Source organism: Schistocerca serialis, chromosome 4, assembly GCF_023864345.2.
Source record: "Schistocerca serialis cubense isolate TAMUIC-IGC-003099 chromosome 4, iqSchSeri2.2, whole genome shotgun sequence".
NCBI lineage: Eukaryota > Metazoa > Arthropoda > Insecta > Orthoptera > Acrididae > Schistocerca > Schistocerca serialis.
In genome coordinates this window covers 658,537,204-658,561,089 of record NC_064641.1, presented here as the reverse complement: position 1 = coordinate 658,561,089, position 23,886 = coordinate 658,537,204, and the positions used below count along the sequence as shown (strand labels likewise).

At 38.8% G+C, this 23,886-nt stretch overlaps 1 protein-coding gene across 1 annotated transcript; it reads right to left on the bottom strand.

Moving 5' to 3' along the window:
• Positions 1-17,038: 17,038 nt before the first annotated feature.
• LOC126475518 (tRNA-specific adenosine deaminase 1) lies at positions 17,039-23,846 on the bottom strand. Its single transcript, XM_050103446.1, has 2 exons — positions 22,501-23,846; positions 17,039-20,154 (listed from the first exon to the last, which is right to left on the bottom strand). The coding sequence occupies exons 1-2, from the start codon at positions 23,844-23,846 to the stop codon at positions 19,872-19,874; spliced, it is 1,629 nt and encodes a 542-aa protein (XP_049959403.1). The 3' UTR covers positions 17,039-19,871.
• Between the last annotated feature and the right edge of the window lie 40 nt (positions 23,847-23,886).

Here is a 23,886-nt window from a genome sequence, read left to right as displayed (position 1 = left end):
CATAATATTTTGTACATGAAATAACTGTGTCCAGGATGGTCAGAAACAGTCCATAAAGCTTGTAAGGGTGTTGCAAGGTAGGCCATTTCAGAGTTATTAGCAATGATGTTAGGCAATCAAGTTGTTTATGTTGTTGTTGTGTACAGATTCAAGCAGCTCACCAGAAACAATTAGTGTCATTCTTAACAATAATTTCTCAGTGCAGCATACCCTTACAAGCTTTCCAGACATATTCCTGACCATCCTGTATATGTAACAAAGAAGCAAAACTGGGATACCAAACAATTTGTCACTGGTTAGGCCCCACTACAGTTTTGGTGAAACTGTCAATAAGATATAAAACATTTACATTAGGCCACTAGCAGAGTCTAACTTGGGTTTGTAATGCTTGTATTCATTGGAATGCATTGTATCTCCTTCCACAAATGTTAGCATGAAGTCCTGATCAAATGCCAGGTATGAACATACACGGACTCGGCTCTTATGATTGATTTCTTCTCGTAGGAAGTCTGAATGAGCAAGTATACACTCGGAAACATTGAAAACAGTGCACCCGGAGGAATGAAAGTACACAAGCAAAACTTTGCAGATAAGAACAGTGAAATCCAACATGCAAATGATTGAAGTTTGGTGTCAATGCACATGACCACAGACCCTGCAGTGACACTGATATTGGGCAGGGGAACCCTATTAAAATGGCATATAAACATCCCTACTCAAGGGGTATGTTAGCATGCGAGAATACCGGGTGGACATGTTAGACAACATTTGTCACAGTTAAGCCAGTTTGAGAGGGTCTAATCATCAGCATGGAAATCGCAGCCTGGTCGACATGCCGTGTGGATCATCAGGTCGATTGGAGGCTTCTGTCAAATGATGTTGGGAGCAGTGGACGCAATAGATAGGCACTACCAGGAAGACGAAGACATAAGATGATCAAAAGATCGTCTGCAGGTGATCAGGGATCCTAGTGACTCGCTCCAGGATACAAGCAGATGCACATGTGCATGTAGTTATTCCACAAATGATTCCCAGTCACCTTGTGGATCTAAATTTGCAATCTACATGCCCTTGTAGCGTACTGCCGTTAACATCAATACATTGGCAACTCCCGTCTGCTGTGGTGCCAAGCTAGAACGAAGTGGAATCAACAGACTGGCAAAACATGGTGTTTAGTGATGAATCCTGATTTGTTTTGGGGATGGATGGCAACCACTTACAGATGTGGAGGCAGCCTGGTGAACAATACAGTTCCAACCGTGCTGTCACTTGCCACATTATCCACATGGCCCATTGTCGGGGGGAGGGGGGGGGGGGGGTGTTAGCCTAAGTTGTTCTTCAACCTTTCCTACATGGCCTACCAGGGACACTTTTCCACCTAGATAATGCTTTTCCACATGCAGCTCAAGTTGCTCAAGACTTCCTACATCATGTTCTGGCTCTTCCATGGCCAGCCTGTACCCTGGACTTGTGCCCTATAGAGCATGTGCGCAACCAGCTGAAATGCCAGATACCGCCATGTCACTCTGTACATTATTTCAATGTGGTTGTTCAAGATCTGTGTACCAGTCTGCCCCAGGACGACATCAGACGTCTAACCAACTTGATGCTGGATCGTGTTGCGGCATGTATTGCAGCAAAAGGTGTTCTTTACTCATCTTGATTGTGAGATCAAGTGAATCATTTGTATCATTATGTCTAGTAAATTTAATTATGATCCAGTTGTTGTAGCTGAAGTGTTAATTTACAATAACATTCATTTTTACTAGAGCATCAACCAAGCTTAGGGACATAGTTTGGTACAAGATAGCCTTCAGCAATTGACTTATTCCTTTTGGCTAATTTTCTCTTTGTATATTTTGTGTCCACTTTTTCCATTTGGACTTATATTCTTCCACTTTGATGTCCATTTACATTAGGGGGTACCAGGACATGCTTCCAATGTCACCACATCTGATGTCTGTTTAGTATCAGTATTAATATTGGTGAGATTGTCAGCAGATAAGAGTGAGCAGGATCATCCATTATTAAACACCTATCTGTCTGGATGACGTGGTTTTATCTTTTGAACTGAAGTTGTTACCCAGAGGTCCAAGGGGGATGTCTACAACAGAAATGTTACATTATTATGTACCTTCAACAACTTTCACATCAACAAGCCACACAATACAGGCCGTGAGCATGTGGTTATTACCTGTCAGTGCAGTTTCTGTATCACTTCAGCTTCATTTCATTTTACACTGTTTCCTGCTGCAGTATGGTGCCCTCAAACATGGATTTGATGGTCTGAGTCGAAATACGCTAACCATACCAACTGTCATTTTGTTTATAATGTCGCGGCCACATAACGTGTGATGCGCCATGGTATTACCCATGAGCTGCCATGCCCCAGAAAAGATCCATAGATACACAGTGCATTAGTGGTCGGTTGTGTGTAAGCCAGTATTGTGTCGTCCTCTCTCACTAGATCTCAGGAAGGGTGTCATCAAATAATGGGTAGGCTTGTGCAGCAAGATCTTATACGCGATTAAAATTTCTATGGCATTTCACAGTGTCGAGTGGAAGGTCAGCTACTGTCCAAACAAGGCTTTTCTCGATTGCCACATGCCTGCTGTGTTGCCTGTTTTGTAGGCACGTGCAGCTCCTTGTGAAGCAAGGCTGGCTGCATGCCAGCAACACTGTTCACTACTGCTGCAGTCTGTCAATCAAAAAGTGATTTTAATCAGAGTATAATCACCTTGTGAGAAACATATTATTCCATAACATTTTGGTACTGCAGCCATTTTAAGTTGATTTCTTGCCCTATCTGTATCTAAAGGTGGGTGTGGTTGTCATTTGAAATACTACACTATAAAGTTGATGTAATCTGGCTGCAATCCCAAAATCTTACATTATACCCATACCTTCTTATCTTGGTTTTATTTCACAGTAACATTTCTTTTTTAGTACTCTTAGGCTTACACTTTCGTTTCCTGTTCCCTTATGCACGCGCATATGAATGTAAGTGGTGTGAAACCATGTTAATAAAAATCGGTGGCGTTACCTTGTACTCTTCTAGTTGTACTTTGCTCTGTGACAAACATTGTCCCCATCTTGAATGGTTATAGAGATGAATTATTCTCTCATGTTGTCCATCCCCTCATCTTGAAGTGCGGTATTTGCTTTTCATTAGCAAAATTACAGGCACATCAGTATAATTCTGAAGATAGATCTGCACAGAATTTATGTTTTCAGAACAAATGGAATTATCCACGGCTCTATGTAGTTGTGCATTTCATTATATATAATTTTGTAAGTGTGGTTGGTCCATGTATACCACCAAAACTCCGCAACCCACCCCCACAGCCAAGTGGGGGTTATGTTATTCCCCATCTGTGAGAAAGGCCCTCCATTCTCCATCCATGGAGGAGGATTTAGTTTGAAACTGCAGGGGTTGGGTTAGAAGATACGGATTTCTTATGGGAGTTCGTGAAGTACTTGAAATAGTGCCGAAGTCATCAAAACTGGCCAGAATGTTCTTGGCTATTCCATTATCCTGGCGTGGTGGGAATATGTTCCAGCTCAGAAGGGTATATGTAAGTAATGGTGACATGCATGCTTCATTGTACTTTAGGAAATCGATTACAGTGGATCAAGGAAAAGTGAAAGTGATAAAGTGAAGTAAATTTAAGTGAATTGTTTAAGTTAATGAACAGTATATTAAGTGGTATTTTAGCTTATATAACACAATGTAGCAGGATGTTGAAATGTAATAAAGGAACAGATATTGCCAGTGGTGAACGGAGGGGGGGGGGGGGGGGGGGGGGACAAAAAACAGTGAAGAAATCAAACAGATGAGGAGTGAGAAGCATGTTTAGTTTCGCAATGAGAGAAAACTTAACAGTTGAACAAGAAGACGCTAGAGTGACACACTCTGCAATCAGGCATACAGGAAACTGCTGGCGAAACAAGACTGTAAAATGAACTACACAGAGGGATATACACGAACTAAACCTTTCTTTTTATCTTATCTGCCACCCACTTTCATATCTCTGTTATAAAATTTTCTAATCAACCAATACTTTCTCAGTGATACTGATTTATACTGTAGGGAAGTAGCTTTACTGTACAGAGTTTATGGAGCAGAGTTAAGGCAAGTTAAATAATAATAATAATAACAATAATAAGGATGAGATGGTCAGATGAAGTTAACCGACACCTCATGTTCTGTTGTTACCAAGCAACAAGCTTGGGAACCAACACAAGTGGATACAGATCACAAGTATACACAACATTTATTACCAGATACCCAGAATTAAAATTTTTAACAGAACAAAGACTAGCTGATCAGATCCGTGTAATAATAAAAAATAACAGGATACCCCAGTCAGAATTAGAAAACATCAAACAACAAGTACAACAAATACTAGAACAAAATAATGTGCAATCAGAAGAAGAAAATACACTAATGGACTCAAACATCCCAGAGCAAACAAACAAAGAACAACACACATCAATAAAACAATCAGAGGAAAAAGAAATCTTAAGACAGCCACCAGAAGAAGCACAAATAGAAAACGAAGTGACACACATGTTAGATATAGAAGAAAAATTTCAGCTGACATATATAGAATACAAAGACACAAATACAGACATTAGACCATTCTTGCACAGACCACCAAATAAACCACAAGTCGAAACAACAACAACAACTATCAACAAAATCATACACAACAAAATAAATGAAAATACAACTATGGAAGAGTTACAACTACTGGTTTATATAGGAGCACTCACTACACTAAATATACACACTAGGCAGAGATCAAAACAAACCAACACACAGAAGAAACCCACAAAACCAGCATGGCAACACAGGCTACAGATCAGAATAGAAAACTGAGAAAAGACATCGGACAGCTAACACAATTTATAAGAAATGAAATGTCAGAAAAAAAACGAAAAAGGTTAGGTAAAATCTCACAACAAGAAGTGATAGAGCAATTAGATGAAAAGAAGCAGAAATTACAAGCATTTGCCAAATGACTTAGAAGATACAAAAAAATAAATAAATAAATAAATAAATAAATAAATAAATAAAAAGTGAAAATAGAAGGAAACAAAACCAAACATTCAACACAAACCAAAAGAAATTTTACCAGACAATAGATAACACACACATTAAAATAGACAATCCACCAAACATAACAGACATGGAACACTTCTGGAGCAACATATGGTCAAACCTGGTACAACATAACACGCATGCACGGTGGATACAAGCAGAAACAGATACATACAAGATGATACCACAAATGCCTGAAGTGATAATTTTGCAACATGAAGTCACCCAAGCAATTAATTCTACTCACAATTGGAAAGCCCCTGGAAAAGATAAAATAGCAAATTTCTGGCTAAAGAAATTCACCTCAACACATTCACATCTAACTAAATTATTTAACAGTTACATTGCAGACCCATACACATTCCCTGATACACTTACACATGGAATAACTTATCTCAAACCTAAATATCAAGCAGACACAGCAAACCCAGCTAAATATCGCCCCATAACATGCCTACCAACAATATACAAAATATTCACTTCAGTCATTACACAGAAATTAATGACACATACAACATAGAACAAAATTATAAATGAAGAACAATAAGGCTGTTGCAAAGGAGCACAAGGATGTAAAGAGCAACTGATAATAGATGCAGAGGTGACATATCAAGGTAAAACTAAACAAAGGTCGCTACACTACGCATAGACTGATTACCAAAAAGCTTTTGATAGTGTACCCCACTCATGGTTACTACAAATATTGGAAATATACAAAGTAGATCCTAAATTGATACAGTTCCTAAACATAGGAATGAAAAATTGGAAAACCACACTTAATATCCAAACAAATTCAAATAATATCACATCACAGGCCAATACAGATTAAGTGTGGAATATACCAAGGAGACTCATTAAGCCCTTTCTGGTTCTGCCTTGCTCTGAACCCACTATCCAACATACTAAATAATACAAATTATGGATACAATATTACTGGAACATACCAACAAAAAATCACACATTTGCTATACATGGGTGATCTAAAACTACTGGCAGCAACAAATCAACAACTTAACCAATTACTAAAGATAACAGAAGTATTCAGCAATGATATAAATGTGGCTTTTGGAACAGACAAATTAAGAAAAATAGCATAGTCAAGGGAAAACACACTAAACAAGAAGATTACATATTGGATAACCACAGCGACTGCATAGAAGCGATGGAAAAAACAGATGCCTATAAATATCTAGGATACAGACAAAAAATAGGAACAGATAATACAAATATTAAAGAAGAACTAAAAGAAAAATATAGACAAAGACTAACAAAAATACTGAAAACAGAATTGACAGCAAGAAACAAGACAAAAGCTATAAATACGTATGCTATACCAATATTGACCTACTCATTTGGAGTAGTGAAATGGAGTAACACAGACCTAGAAGCACTCAATACACTTACACGAAACAGAAAGATTCACGTTAAGCAGAAAGGAAGGAGGAAGGGGATTTAACGGCATAAAAAACCTACATTATGGACAGGTAGACAATTTAAGAAAATTCTTTCTAGAATGAGCAGAAACTAGCAAAATACACAAAGCAATCACTCATATAAACACATCGGCTACACCACTGCAATTTCATAACTGCTTCTACAACCCTTTAGATCACATAACATCAACAGATACGAAGAAAGTAAATTGGAAAAAGAAAACACTACATGGCAAGCACCCGTATCATGTAACACAGCCACACATCGATCAAGACGCATCCAACACATGGTTAAGAAAAGGCAATATATACAGTGAGACGGAAGGATTCATGATTGCAATACAGGATCAAACAATAAACACCAGATATTACAGCAAACATATTATTAAAGATCCCAATACCACAACAGATAAATGCAGACTTTGCAAACAACAAATAGAAACAGTAGATCACATCACAAGTGGATGTATAATACTAGCAAATACAGAATACCCCAGAAGACATGATAATGTAGCAAAAATAATACATCAACAGCTTGCCATACATCATAAACTAATAAAACAACACGTTCCCACATACAAGTATGCACCACAAAATGTACTGGAGAATGATGAATACACCACATAACAAACCTGACATCATACTCATCAATAGAAAGAAGAAATTAACACAACTAATCGAAATATCCATACCCAATACAACAAATATACAGGAGAAAAAATTGAAAAATACATCCAACTGGCTGAGCAAGTCAAGGACATGTGGCATCAGGATAAAGTTGACATTACAGCAATTATACTATCAACTACAGGAGTCATATCACACAATATCCACCAGTACATCAACGCAATACAGCTACATCCAAACTTACATATACAACTACAGAAATCTGTAATTATTGATACATGTTCAATTACCCGAAAGTTCCTAAATGCAATGTAACATATACCGTCCAGTTAAAAGGAAGTCACGCTTGATCAAGGTCCGCGTCACTTTCTATTTTTAACCAGACATAATGTCTGAGAAAGGAAAGACGGTAGTAATAATATTAATAATGTTACCAAACAATGGAAAGTCCAGAATGGAATAATGACAATATTATGAAAAGGATAGTTGTTACTCACCATCAGGGTGTATATGACCCAGAACATATGGGAAAAACTCTGAAATTTTTCATTGTTTTAGTTTTCAATTAAATTTTTATTTGTAAGAACTGATAATCTAACAAAGAATTTTATTTTAGCCTGCTACTGCAAAACAACATGCAGCAATAAAACATAAACGAGAGAAAAACACCAAAATAAAACTTCGGTTGCAAAGAAAATGCTCCTTTACAGCAACAAAACACAGTGAGCAAACAAACTTCTACCTATAGCAAAATGTGTCAAAGGGTTTAGGAGGAAGATTATGCAATACTTCGTAATGACAAACTGCTTTCGATGACCATGACTTCACAACTGTTTACATTTCTAACATGTCTTGGGAAAATATTGTGAATGGTGGTTTGAGAAACAGTACTTTCAAAGTAAATTAACTTTTACACAAGATGAAGTACATTACGTGTGTGATGAATTTCTTGCATCACAGAGCATTTGACTCTCATTCAGAACTTAATACTTTGAGGAGCAGCCAGTTAGCAAAATTTTGAACCCATGAGACCAGACGCTCATATCATTATTTAAAATTTTACTGGCACATTTATATTTGATATATTTCCAAGGTTAACACATGCAAGAAAAAGATCAATATTATATGTGAAAGCTTAGCTTTTCTTGTAGCTGGACTCTATGTATACTAATGTAAACTGTTAACTGTTACTTAACAGTGATGTTGCTAAGGGCCGACTACATCACACATCCTACACTCTGAATATCAGCTCTCATTGGCTAACAAAAAAGCATTGCTATCTCGATTTCTATGCTTCGGAAACTAATGCGCTGTGTTTGGTGGACTGTGTGTTTATACATTTGTAAAATGCAGTGTGCATGTTGCTGCATGTCAAAGATCTTCCCAAATTATTATTTTTTTTTTTTTTTTTTAATACTGGGTTGTGTTTCCAAAAGTGGTGGGACATTCTGCACCTGTGTATAAAACCTTTCCCATTCAAAGGATTGAGAAGTTTCACTGTCACTTACAATGGAAAAAGTGTATTTTTAATCAGGAAATCTGGGAAAGATCAAGGATTTTTTCCCCTTGTCCACTTATACACCTTGATATAGCAGAGATGCTGAGTTGCAAATGGGCACAACAAAAAGACTGTCAAACATAGCTTTTGCCCAAACAGGCATTAATCAGAATCAAACATCCCCCCCCCCCCCCCCCCCACACACACACACCACTCACATAAACACCCATTTATTCCACTTCTAACAAGAAATAAAAACATAATGATAAATGAATCATCAATTAAATATTTTATTGTCCAAGCAATAGCATCGACAATACTATTATTTTCTACTCTGCTGATTCAGATGAAGTATCCAGTAGGATGAGAAAGAGAATTTATTCCCTCAATTATAATCAGATCCAACTCTCTCTCTCTCACTCTCTCTCTCTCTCTCTCTCTCTCTCTCTCTCTCTCTCTCTCTCTCTCTCTGTGTGTGTGTGTGTGTGTGTGTGTGTGTGTGTGTGTGTGTGTGTGTGTGTGGACGCCCGTGCGTGCGCATGTAATTCTGAAATTCTGATGGCTTCTTTGCTGAAAGCTTTGTTTTAATCTGTTGTGCCTATCTGCGACTCAGCAGCTCTGCTATAAGATGAGTAGCACCTGTCCTTTCTGTCATGTTGTAATTAGTCACAAAATACTTTGTCAAAATTTTATGAAAACCCAGTGGAAATGTTTTTGAAGCCCCTACCATCTATTGTCCACTGTGAAATCTGGAAGCCCACGAGTGGGCCGTAGGGACCATGTTGACTTCCACTGAACTAAACAGTATACAAGAAACAGCCATTAAATATTGCAGAACAACAATTTCCAGTCTTTAATGTATTTAGAGCACCTGTATGAGGTCAACTTTTAAAACAGTGTAAAGTAGTTAATGGTAGATGGATTAGTTACAGTTTCTGGAGATTTTCCAAAATAAACTCCTGCAGATGAAATCAAAACTTCAAATGTTAACCATTTCTTCAGCCTCAAGTGAAGAAGGTATAACTGAGAACAAATATCGATGAAGGAGAAGAGAGACATTTTGTCGAAAATCTCTGATGGTGTAATTGGTGAAATTGAAATGACAAATGATTTACATAACTCTGTCAACAATCTACATGAAATACACTCCTGGAAATGGAAAAAAGAACACATTGACACCAGTGTGTCAGACCCACCATACTTGCTCCGGACACTGCGAGAGGGCTGTACAAGCAATGATCACACGCACGGCACAGCGGACACACCAGGAACCGCGGTGTTGGCCGTCGAATGGCGCTAGCTGCGCAGCATTTGTGCACCGCCGCCGTCAGTGTCAGCCAGTTGGCCGTGGCATACGGAGCTCCATCGCAGTCTTTAACACTGGTAGCATGCCGCGACAGCGTGGACGTGAACCGTATGTGCAGTTGACGGACTTTGAGCGAGGGCGTATAGTGGGCATGCGGGAGGCCGGATGGACGTACCGCCGAATTGCTCAACACGTGGGGCGTGAGGTCTCCACAGTACATCGATGTTGTCGCCAGTGGTCGGCGGAAGGTGCACGTGCCCGTCGACCTGGGACCGGACCGCAGCGACGCACGGATGCACGCCAAGACCGTAGGATCCTACGCAGTGCCGTAGGGGACCGCACCGCCACTTCCCAGCAAATTAGGGACACTGTTGCTCCTGGGGTATCGGCGAGGACCATTCGCAACCGTCTCCATGAAGCTGGGCTACGGTCCCGCACACTGTTAGGCCGTCTTCCGCTCACGCCCCAACATCGTGCAGCCCGCCTCCAGTGGTGTCGCGACAGGCGTGAATGGAGGGACGAATGGAGACGTGTCGTCTTCAGCGATGAGAGTCGCTTCTGCCTTGGTGCCAATGATGGTCGTATGCGTGTTTGGCGCCGTGCAGGTGAGCGCCACAATCAGGACTGCATACGACCGAGGCACACAGGGCCAACACCCGGCATCATGGTGTGGGGAGCGATCTCCTACACTGGCCGTACACCACTGGTGATCGTCGGGGGGACACTGAATAGTGCACGGTACATCCAAACCGTCATCGAACCCATCGTTCTACCATTCCTAGACCGGCAAGGGAACTTGCTGTTCCAACAGGACAATGCACGTCCGCATGTATCCCGTGCCACCCAACGTGCTCTAGAAGGTGTAAGTCAACTACCCTGGCCAGCAAGATCTCCGGATCTGTCCCCCATTGAGCATGTTTGGGACTGGATGAAGCGTCGTCTCACGCGGTCTGCACGTCCAGCACGAACGCTGGTCCAACTGAGGCGCCAGGTGGAAATGGCATGGCAAGCCGTTCCACAGGACTACATGCAGCATCTCTACGATCGTCTCCATGGGAGAATAGCAGCCTGCATTGCTGCGAAAGGTGGATATACACTGTACTAGTGCCGACATTGTGCATGCTCTGTTGCCTGTGTCTATGTGCTTGTGGTTCTGTCAGTGTGATCATGTGATGTATCTGACCCCAGGAATGTGTCAATAAAGTTTCCCCTTCCTGGGACAATGAATTCACGGTGTTCTTATTTCAATTTCCAGGAGTGTAGTAGATAATATTTACCCAAATATTGTTCAAAGTTACATAAATATATGTTGGTTATTTTAAAGAGCCATTTTAGCAGTAAGAAATGTAGTAGAATTTAAAATTCTAAACAACATTCCAGGCAAGGAAAGAATACATTAATCAATACATTTAATGGTTAAATGCACGAGTTAATTTTCCCATCAATTCAATGCAATTGCCAGGGATGACTTCATATGGTTTAGATTAAAAATGGAATCACTAGTTCTTTTGTGGTGAAATTTAAGATTCACAAAGATTATCTGGTGAAACAAGGATGGGTGCGACAGTTATCCAACAAAATAAACGAAGCAAGCAAAAAATAATACAATGTGCAATTGCCAGTAAGATTAGCATTTTGTATCACACTAAATAAGGCACAAGGCCAAACATGAAGGTATTGTGGTATTAATTTAAAAGAAATGTGCTTTTTCTTGTGGTCAGTTGTAAGGAGCTTGCTCGGGTGCAGGAAACAAAACACACATACCAAATAATATAACAAATGTAGTTCATATGCAAGTAATGTAAAAGAGTAAGTGTAAAACAAAGTGAAGACAAAGCAGAGTTTTCTTTCACTAAATCAAACAAATACAATGGTATTGTGAAAAACTTTAAATACCTAGTATTGAGGATAGAAACACTCTACAAGCAACAGGGACGTCAAAACCAGAATAGCAATGGTGTGAGAAGCATTATATACACACTACAACAGAAGTTTGGAATATCATACAGTTTACTACAATGGCTTCTTATGGTACACCCACTGAGGTTTGTAAAATACCTTATTAAAAAAATAAACACATTTACTTCTGTAAACAACAATTTTCATTAGTTAAAAAAAATCATTACAAAAGAAAACAGTCTCTCTCCTATGTGTACATTTTGAAAGCAAGAACACTGAAAATCTCTCTCTCTCTGATGATGATGATGATCTGTTTTTAGTAGTGAGTATGTCCTCCCCACACACAGATGGTATCTTCCACTCGGCAAGGGATGCTCAGGATGAGACAATCAAGTTTGTCCCACACCTCAGTTGGGTCCCAAAGATTGTCAGGCGGGTTCGGATGCTGTGCAATGGCCACCTTCCACAGGTCCTGTGCATACTCAATTGAATTCGTCTGGGGACTGTACTGGTCAGTTCATTTGACTGATGCTGCAACATTGAAGATACCAAGACACTGCTACAGTACAGTGCAGTCTTGCATTGTCATTGACTAGGATGAAATTGTCACCAACTTCATGTCTGTAGGGGCTTACAATCGTTTGTACGACCTCTTTTAGGTATCTATGACCTGTCAAATTGCCATAGATTGGCTCCCAGACCATTACTCTTCCAACTGCAAATGTATGGACTTCCTGATGGATAGAGTTTCTGGTGCCGTCTAGCGCGTCTCCATACCCTAACACATCTAGTGTCTGGTCACAAACCAATCCTGGTCTCATCAGCAAACATAACATTACTCCATTCTGCAATGGTCCAATGCTGATATGTAAGAGACAAGGTCCTTCGATTGTTTCAGTCCTGTTGGTTCAGTGCAAAACTTCTCATTGGTCTTCTGTAATGAAGACTACTCTGGTGCAATCTTTTACTCACTGTTTGGTCTGAAATAAGAATCCCTGTTGCTCAGGAGAAGTCATTTCCAATATTTCTGACAGTTGATGTTTGGTGTCTTGCGAGCTGACAGTTGGAGGAAATGACCCCGCTTTGCTATTGTCATACGAGGACAATCACTGTGTGGTCTGTCATTTATATTTCCTCCCTCCCTGTACTTTCTCCACACCTTAGACACACCACTTGAGCGATGTGTAACCGATCGGCAACATCTTGCTGTGTATAACCTGCTGAAAGTAAAGCCACTATCCTGACTCTATCGAAGTGTTGTATGCCTCTATGTGGCATGTTAGTGTGGTGCTGAACACAAACTGAATGAAGCTGTTCTTGATACTGGACTGCTTGTGGTGTGCCACTGCGGCAGCAGTATGTTTACCTGACTGAGAAACAGTCACAAAGCATGCTAGTAGAAAACACTGTCCTCTTTATGGGTTCTAACTGGATAACGCATGAAGTCCCTAGGTCAATGATACCTCTAGTGTCGTAGATTAAATTCTACAATAATATTCCAAACCTTTGTTCAGCAGAGTGTGTGTGTGTGTGTGTGTGTGTGTGTGTGTGTGTGTACAAAGAATTTGAAGAAGAGACTAATATAATGTTTTGTATGGACTGTCCTCATGTGTGGTGCTGAAATGTGGACATTGAAGAAGAAAGATTGAGCAAGGCTGGAGGCTTTCAAGATGTGGACATGGTGGAGGATGGAGTAGTGAGTTAGATGGATAGAGTGAAAAATGAAGAGGAGCTGAAAAGAGAGAGAGGGTAAAACACTATTACTAATTCTAAAAAGGAAGGAAAAGAAACTGATTGGGTGTATACTAAGATGGGAGGGGCTTATAATAACAGCCATGGAGGGTTATGTGGAAAGGGGAAAGGAGGTAAGTGTGGGAGAGATTTCAGGTCCTGGGTGATGTGATGGATGACAGCAGATACAGCAGCGGTACGAAGGAAGCAGTGGATCACAGGAAATGGAGGTGCAAAGGATCTGCTAACATATTACAAAACTTATATATTAATGTTTGTGCTTGCACAGGATAGAGTAGCTTGGAGAGCTGCATCAAACCTGTCTCTGGACTGAAAACCACAACAGCAACAACAACGATGTTTGTGAGAGAAGTTTACAACAGCTCCAAACCCACTAGCTGCCAATCACTACTATTTGTATCTGATGCTACCTTTGGTTCCCCTGTTGTGCACTATAGCAGTTGTGGAGACACGAGTGTTCCAAGTGGCTGCATCACAGTGTGGTTGTCACCAGAATATCTTGCTTAGAGCTTTTACAAGTACTCTTGAATGTTAAAGGTTGTTTTCGTGGTTTCTAAAATACTCCAATGTATTCTACATGATTTCAGAATGTTGTTTATGAATTTCAATTTATGAATGTTTTGGGAAGTTCTCAGTTTTCAGTAAAGAAATAAGTGAGACCAGAGTACTTTATTTCAAATTAGGGTATTGCTGAATACTAAAGGGGATTTAAGAGCACTCAAGAGTATGAAATACTAATTTTTCTTAAAAGAAATGTTCATTTTTATGACGGTCATGAGTGATTTTGACTGTTTGCAAAAATAGAAATGAAAATAAAGGCCAAGTGAGCCAGGTCATTTTCAGCTATTCAGAAGAATAAAATCAATCACAGGCCAGTGCAACATCCTTTGGTTAGCACAGTCATGTATTAGCAAGAAGCACATCATAACTGCTACAGAGTGAAAATCTCATTCTGGAAACATCCCCCAGGCTGTGGCTAAGCCCTGTGTCCGCCAATATCCTTTCTTCCAGGAGTGCTAGTTCTACAAGGTTTGCAGAACAGCTTCTGTGAAGTTTGGAAAGTAGGAGATGAGGTAATGACAGAATTGAAGCTGTGGGGAAGGGTCGTGAGTTGTGGATAGCTCAGATGGTAGAGAACTTGCCCGCGAAAGACAAAGGTCCAGAGTTCGAGCCTCGGTCCGGCACACAGTTTTAATCTGTCAGGAAGTTTCATATCAGCACACACTCCATTGCAGAGTGAAAATCTCATTCATCACAACTATTAATAACTGTAGGATTTAGCAAATGACCATTTTGTACTTGCAGCATAAACTACTTGACCATTAGAGAATTAATTGTGTTGTTATTAGGAATTGTGCTGGCATCTGCTGGACACATCTGTGGATATAGCTAAAAATTAAACAGGGTTGCTACTACATTATAGGCTCAACAACTTGTTACATCACGTTAACTAAAATGAATAAGACAAGAACTGACTAATATTGGTATGAAGTATCCCCTATTTGCAGAGCACTTGGTAGTTGCTTATTGTAATACTGTAAACCAAGTAAAAGTGGATACACATTTAATGGCCTGGTGGCAAAACTGATGCAGCACAGCATGTTGGATATGGAACAGTCTATGTGGTTTTTGTGAGGTGTAGTTCTTGTTGGACATACTGTACACAGCGTGCTACATTTTTTGCAGTTAGTACCAGTCATCAGCCATTAGACATTTCTGACATCAAACTCTTGGTTTTGAAAGTGCTTTTTAGTTTATCAAAAGTACTCAGGGCCATTTGAACCTTGTTCATTACTTTTACTGATCACTGTTTTCAACAGTTGTAAATACAAAACTGGAAATGGTGCTATGTCTTCACTGTTAATTTGCACTATTTTCTTTTCATTAATAAAGTTGTACATTATCAGTCTTTTGGCACAGATTTTTCAGGTCTGGTTTCAGACTTGTTAAAGTTTGGCTGTATTACAGCAAAACAGTATATTGCCATCTGCTAGTGGTTCCATAGTGTACCATTAATATACAGGGTGTATCAAAAAGAATCATCCTATTTAAAAATATCATAACTATTAAGTTATTTGAGATATGTGTGTGAACAATTTACTGTTGGAATGAGCAAACTCTTGAGTTTTACATGGTTCCTGCTAGGTAGCAGCAGTGTGCACCCAATCCAGTTTTAGTAAAAAAGATGTCGGGACAACAGAAAGCATTTTGTGTACTATGTTTTACGCAGTACATGTCAGTAATAAATGTTCAGTGTGACTTTCATACTAGGTATGGTGGGGATCCTCCTACAGCTCAGAGCATTAGACCATGGCATGAACAAATCCGAGGAACAGGTTGTTTGTGTAAAGGCAAGTCACTGGACCATCCCCGAGTTTCTGACACAGATGTTGAATGCATTCGCCATACTTTCACAAGGAGTTCACATAAATCCATTTGCCATGCAGCTCAACATGCCCCCAAATGTCCATCTGGTGTGTGTTGCATCAATGTTTACTCATGAAACCATACAAAATTCAGCTACTGCAAGCTCTTCGGAGTTGACGAACAACAACAGGTGCAGTTCTGTAATTTCATTCTTCAGTACAACCTATCCTTGGTTCTCGCCACACTCCTGGCCTTTATTTATGTTAATTTCTTCTGTCCCAGCATGTCTTCACTGTAACTACTATTTGCTTCACTCTGTTTTCATTTTCTACATCTTTCAATGTCTTTCCCATCTATTTTTCACTGGTCCCCTCCCACCTCTGTTACATGCAACGCATTCAGTTTTTCACTCTTATTAACTCACGCACAATGTTTTAGCAGTAATCTCTGTCTTGCTCATTACCTGTCTTCCAGCTTTAAGCTATCAGGTTTTTGAATCTTGTCCAATACAGTCCCCAACAATCAGTCTTTCCTTCTCATTGCGTGTGGTAGGTCTCTCCTGACCTGCAGTTCTGGGTGACTTTCCCGAAATCTACCCCTTTTCCTAGACCTCTCCAGTCCCTTTCCTTCATCCTTCTCCCTTCACCTTCAACCCTTCTACATCAAGAAGGATCCACTGGCTCTGAAATTACAACAGTCTTTTGAGTTCTGCCAACACTTGGTGAGTAGATTTTTGTCAATCAAATTAAATAATTTTGTCAATATCCAATCAGAATTACTTCTTTGTACCTTTCATCATTTCTACAGTTGAAGGAGTGGAATCATCACCCATAATAAACTCGATATCTATTTATATTTCTCTGTACATTATTTGAGCCATTTTAAAAACTTCACAGTATTTTATTAATATTGCATGCCTTGTGTTAAGAGAAATGCCAGTACTTTGCAAATTTAGATAATGGGAGTTTTTTGTACCTGGTTTCGCATGATTTTATCAGATCATATTAAAGATCAAGGATGGTATTGTACAATGTTTGCAATAATCAATCAAATGAGAAACAGTATATTTATTATGTGTGTTCACAAGATACACAGATGCCAAAGATTAAGTTATATAGCAGTCAGACATTAAATTACCTACTATCAGACTATGAGAAATAAAAGTTTACATCTAACAATGGAAGATTGTTAACATCCTATGAACTCTGGATCCAGGAAGGAAATCAGATCCATACTAGTGTAGTTCCGAAGAGTTTATTACAACAACAAAAACCCTTGATAAGATAAATGGCTGGTAATCTGAACCACACTCATCCCACTTAAAAGTTCTCTCTCTTAATTACTGCTACAACTCGTGGACAAACAAAGAAAGGGATAAAATCACAATGACTAAAGTGCGATTCAGTATAACATTATAAGGAGCCTACTGGAGGAAAGTATTAACTAAACGAACTAGTTTCTTAGAGCCTGCCAGAAGTTTAAATAAAAACTGAGACAATTTTCATTTTCTTATGATCTGGGAAGCTCAATTCATTCTTGAGTGAATCTAGTCAAATATCCTCAAATTACGCAGCAGTAATACAGAGATGTTGAAACTAGATTTTAAACATTTCCAGGGCGAGATGTGGGCTCTGACCATCATTTGTTGGTTATACACTGCAGAGTAAAACTGAAAAAATTACAAAAAGAAGGAATTCAAGATGGGACCTGGATAAGTTGAAAGAACCAGATGTTGTGGAAAGTTTCAGAGGTAGGGGGGAAAGGAATACAACAGATGATGAATGGGTAGCTTTGAGAAATGAAATACTGAAGGCACAGAGAACCACAGGTAAAAGGACAAGGCGTAGTAGGAATCCTTGGATAATACAGGACATATTGGATTTAACTGATAAAAAGAGAAAATATAAAAATGAAAAATTAACAGAAGATGCAGAGAGGCTAAACAGGGAAGGCTAGAGAACAAAAGTGCACAACTAGTGGAAAGACAGATGCTGCCTATCAAGAAATTAAAGAAATTTTATGAGAGAAAAGAAGCAGCTGTATGAATATCAAGTTCAATGCAAGTCAGTACTAAGCAAATAAGGGGAAGGTGGAAGGAATATACATACTGTCTATATAAGAGAAAAACTTTGAGGACAAGGTCAGAGAAAGAGAAGAGGAACTAGCTGAAGATGAGATCAGAGATGTGATACTGTGAAAAGAATTCGACAGGACACTGAAAGATGGACCCTGGAGTGAGGGCATCCCCTCAGAATTACTGAGATCCATGACAAAATGATTTCATCTGGTGTGCAAGATTCATGAGACAGGGGAAATACCCTCAGTCTTTAGGAAGAATGTATTAATTTCAAAGAAGGCAGGTGCTCACAGCTGTACCATCAGATTAATAAGTCATGGATGCAAAATATTGACAATTATTTACAGAAGAAGGAAAAAGTGGTATTAGTCAACCATAATATTATTGCACCTGGGAGTGGGGGCACTTCGGTCGGCTTGGTGAGAGTTTTTATCGTACTATTTCACGAGGAGATGCTGAACCATATGATGGTATACGAACAACTGTCGGTCATTCAAAATGCGATGTGTTTCCCTTAGTCATCACTGTACTTGTTTACAGTAAATTTGCCGTGTGCTTCTGACAATGGCCACAGGAGGCTAACTACAGTAACATCAAGGCCAGGTAATGGAAGCAGATCTTGAGGAATGTAGGAACATGTGAGGCAGTACTGAGTCTATGTCTCATCTTGGAAGACAGGCAAACCTGCACTTGTAGCTTTAGAGGAAGCTTTTGACAATGTTGACTGACCTACACTCAATTTTTTCAAAGCTGCAGGTGTAAAATAAAGGAAGTGATGGGTTATTTACAACTTGTGTAGGAACCAGATTAGTCATAGGGTATAGAAGGGGAGCAGTAGTTGAGAAAGGTATGAGACAGTGTTGTAGCCTACCCTCAAAGTTTTTCAACTTGTACAGTGAGCAAGCAGTACAGATAATCAAGGAAAATTTTGGAAATGGAATGACAGGTTAGGGAGAAGAGATAAAAAATTCGAGGTTTGCTGATGACACTGTAATTCTGTCAGGGGCAGCACAGGACTTGAAAGAGCAGTGGAACATAATGGATAGTGTCATGAAAAGAGAGCATTAACACAAGTAATGCAATGTAGTCAAATTTAAAAAGGTAATGTTGAGGGAATTACATTAGGAAATGAGATACTAAAACCAGTAGAAGAGTTTAGCTACTTGGGTAGTAAATTAAGTGATGGTCAAAGTACAGAAAATATAGGATGCAAATCGACGACGGCATGAGAAGCATTTCTCAAAAATAGGGATTTGTGTACATCTAATATAAATACAAGTGTTAGGAAATATTTTCTGAAGTGTAGACTTGTAGGGAAGTAAAACATCGACGATAAGCAGTTCACACAAAGAGAATAAATACTTGGTGCTATAGAAGAATGCTGAAGATCAGATGGGTACGTTAAATAAACTAATGAGGAGATACTGAATCAAACTGGAAAGAAAAGAAATATATAGCACAACTTGACTAAAAGAAGGGATTGATTCATAGGACAAATTCTGAAACATCAAAGAATAGCGAGTTTGGTAACATAGGGAAGTGCTGGGGAGGTAAAAATTGCAGATAGAGATATAGGCAGGATCACAGTGGATGTAGATTGCAGAAGTTACTCAGAAATGAAAAGCCTTGCACAGGAAGACTAACATGAAGAGCTGCAGCAAACCAGTCTTTGGACTGAAGATCACAACAACATCCTCATATTCAGTCATTATACAGTTAATGCCGACCAGGGTCTAAAGTAGTTAGTCATACCTACAGAACACTAAGGGAAAACAGGTTATTCAATTGTAGTACTCAGTAACACAATTTTATTCTCCAGCGGTGAATGATGACAGCTCTGTAGGTTTCCTCGGCCATGCAGGAAAACATGTTTTCTGTACAATGTTCCACGCTGCTCTGTAATGTTCTGCCATTCCTTTGATTTGTGCGTAAGTCATGTTGGAAATGTCAACACCATTTATAACATGCGTGCAATGCATAAACTGGCATAACAGTTCTTTCTTACATATCATCAAGCAGCAAGTAGAATGCAGTTTTTCTGATTTCTTTGTTGTACCCTTTTTAATTCCATTTACTGCAACTTCCAGAGGCCTATGTAGATAAAACAAAAAGGGAATTTTAAAAATATTTATACAATAATGAGACATCATATACTACTTTATTACTACACTTGTCTTAATAATATCTTACTACACTAATTTAGACTTATCCCATTTGTTCATACTTCAATTTAACTATTTGCTACTAAAGCGAATGTCCCTATGATTCAATTACAGTTGCCACTGTAAATCTCTATGATTCCACAACTGTAAGTCCAAAGAAGCAACTAGATTTATGTATGTTACAAAATTTGTGGACACTCTTTGGATCCTGCCCTAAAAGCAATCATGTTGAAAATGAAATATATATGATGAAGCCACTTCTGGAAGTCGGGGCAAGATATGGACAGTGGAGACATTGAAACTGATATAACAAATTAATAAATGCCCCCAAAAACTACTTGCACAGAAAAAAGAAAGCACCTGTTTACAATGACACTTAGTAAGTTGTTCTCTGTTTGTTGATACTGTCACAGTAATTCAGGTCCATGCAACCATCGTCTATTTGCCTTCATGCCATAACACTATTTTTTAAAGGTCACACTAGAAGTTGACCACAGTGACCAAAAATAAACACCTAAGTATTTGCACACTTGTTGTGCTTCTACAGTGAATGGCTGCTTAAAGTTTTATTTTAATAATGTCATGTCATATGCAAAGTAAATATTACAGGAGGTACAGTCTGCAATGCACAGTCTTGTTAATATGGTGATTCATATCCTAAAAAATTTCAAAGCTGAAATATGTAATTGTTCAAATATTCTCAGTGTATGTAAAGACAGAGCAGAGGTAGAGAAGGAAGTAACTACATTAGGCTAACGCAAAAAAAAACAAATATTATGCATAGGTACCATACTTATATCTGAAAGGTTCATACCACAGACAATGAGTAACATACTGTCATTCTTCATCATACATACAAAGCAAGGGCTACTTTCCCATCCATAGTCTAAAGGTCTTGTTTTAAATAAATTTTTCAGAAACAGTTTTGCTCATTTCTTTACCACATAGGTAATTTAATTTTGATTTCATTTTCTTGTTTCCTTAAACAGGTATTAAATAATTATCTACTGGAAACTGAATTGAAATAAAAATTACTGTATTCAAATTTCTGTGAGAACAATTAGTTTACATACTACCACTAAGAATAACTCAATGTTTTATACATATCAGGTTATTCTCTCTCGAAGTAAAATTGTTACAATGTAAACCAGTGTGTGAAGTATCATCAAAATATTTGTAAGGTTTGAAAAGAAAACATGCTCTTGAGGTAGTAACTTGGAGGAACACAAAAGTTGTATATTTTACTTTCATTCCTACTGTTGGCTTCCAATTGTTAAAACTACATATACCTCTACAAAAATTATGTTAGACAACTGCCATGGAATGTTTGTTTCTAGTTTAAGCATGCACACACATGCACAAGTGCACTCACCCATGGCTATGAACAAGAGTGTGTACTTACACTAGGAGAAAGTTCTAACTAAAAAAGTCATGCTTTAGATGTGTTACACAATGTACATCAATCTGCTAGAGGTGAGTGGCTGCCTTTCTTCATTTTAAGAGTTTTCATCCTGGAATTTCCTTAATAGTAGTATTAGTAGGACGGAATGCATAACATTCAATAAATTTTCACTGTATAAATGCAGACTTATCTGCGGAAATAGACAACATGACAGCCATGCAGACTAGATTTGCTGTAACTGAACAACTATTTTATATTGTTGTGGGAACAATTAGCTGCAAAAGTTGATGTAGAAAATGAAATTGAGACCAAGTCTTTGTCTGTGAGCTCTTTGGACAGACCTTTTGTGGTATCTAACTTAAATATATGTGTATTGTGGTGTCTTGTATTTATGCAAATGAAGTGGATCAATTTCATTATAGCAGTACGAGAGTATAAATGCACCTACTGACATGCATAGAATTTCCCACTTGGTAATAAACCAAGAGCCATGGTATTTAGGCATTTAGTAGTAAAATTTGCATCTGTTACATTTTTTATGCCAAGGATTGCAATCTGGTTCCCTTCAGACAACTCTCTATTCATTCCAAGACAAAATGTAACATTATGTACATTATTGTAGGTTGATATGTAAAGCTAACTGTGACAAGAAAGCACTGCTTCTTTGTATGGGAAATGTCACTGAGTCTTTAAACAATACGGGTGCAACCATAACATTGACTAAAAACAGGATACCCATGTTTCCAAATAACGGTTTTTCTTTTTTCAATGTTCTCACATTCATAATACATGAAAACAATTTTTTAAGATAAGGAAGACGTCATTAGAATTATTAATAGAAACAGAAGTTAAATACTTTATGGATGTTCTCACCTATCAGGTACTGCACTCCACACTATGCTTTCAGCACAAGGCAATTTTCCTGGTTGACGGGCATCTGAGAAAGGCAATGTAGAATGTAGAAATATAGGTGATGACAGTCCATATGGTGGTTTTAGGCCAACTACGCCAGTTGTTCTTCCCACAACTGCTCGATGAAGTGCATCATATGAGTATGGACTGCTGCCACCTATGTTGAGTGTCTTATAGTAAATAGGTGCATGCAAAAGCAAAGACAATAAAGCACCCTGCAAACCCACTGCTGCCCACCTTGCTAATTTATCACTACAGGATAATGATAGACTGCGCTCTCCGCGACCTGGTTTCCCTCGAAGTACTCCTGTTACATGATAGTTTGCTCCAGGAAGTTTAGGATCTTGTAATTTTTCCCCTGGGAGGCACTTTGAACCTGTTCTGTAAACATCGGAGAAAGCTGGTTTTTTTGACAATGGGCTAAGATTTTCTTCGTGCTCAGATGCACGTTTCAGCCCAGAACACTTATAGTTTTCATCAGTTGAATTTGTATGAGTGTGGGGTGACACAGAATGGAGCTCACTTGGCTCGATCACTGTAAATTTTACTTCATTTCCACAGTGGACTGCCGTTTTACACTCTTCACCTGTAATTTCTTGGAGCCTTACTGTTCTTGGCAGTTGAACTTCTGAATCAGTATTTAACTGCTTAACAAATAGTCCTTCCCTGGTTGGTAAATGGTTATGGGAGCAACTGGCTTGACTCACATCAGACTCAACTCCATCATTAGTCTGGAATACAGTTTCTGCTTCTTTGCTTACTGTATTTTTAGATAAATGTTTATTTGCATTGGCATCCTGCATCTTGGATACTTCCTTTAATGCATGTGAAAATGAAATATTAATTGGTAGGGTGCATGTGCCATCTGAATAATCATCAAATTTTGGAAATATTGAAGCATCACCACAAGGAACATGGCTGGTGAAAAAATGGAATGTAATATCATCTTTCATGATGCAGCGACCTTCATGATCAGTGCCACTAAAGAGGGCTGATTTACCCGTATGCAGCTGTTGAAAGACTTGATAATATAAGTAACGAAGAAATCCTCGTCGCGCCATCACTTCTGCATGGCAGTCATTCAGTCTTGTAGAAGACATTTTTGACTGCCCCACACATTTTGATCCAGTTCCAGCTGAAATCACTTCAAATACTGGATCTATACCCCAACCATTTACTTTGACAATTGCTGCAAGTAGAGTCCACTGTCTATCATTTGGTTTTCCATTCTTCGGAAGAGTGTCATATTTACTATAGCAAAGTTCTGCAATTTTGTTGCAGAAACTTTGATCAAATGTAGCAGCCATAATTAAAGAACATGAAAAACAAATGTTTCCAGTTTGGTGT

Bases quoted from the DNA above. Each gene is read 5' to 3' on its own strand.
- LOC126475518 (XM_050103446.1), bottom strand. From the start codon at position 23,846: ATGGCTGCTACATTTGATCAAAGTTTCTGCAACAAAATTGCAGAACTT. The intron at 20,155-22,500 runs GTGAGAACATCC...TTATCTACATAG, and splicing joins TGGAGTGCAGTACCTGATAG to GCCTCTGGAAGTTGCAGTAA.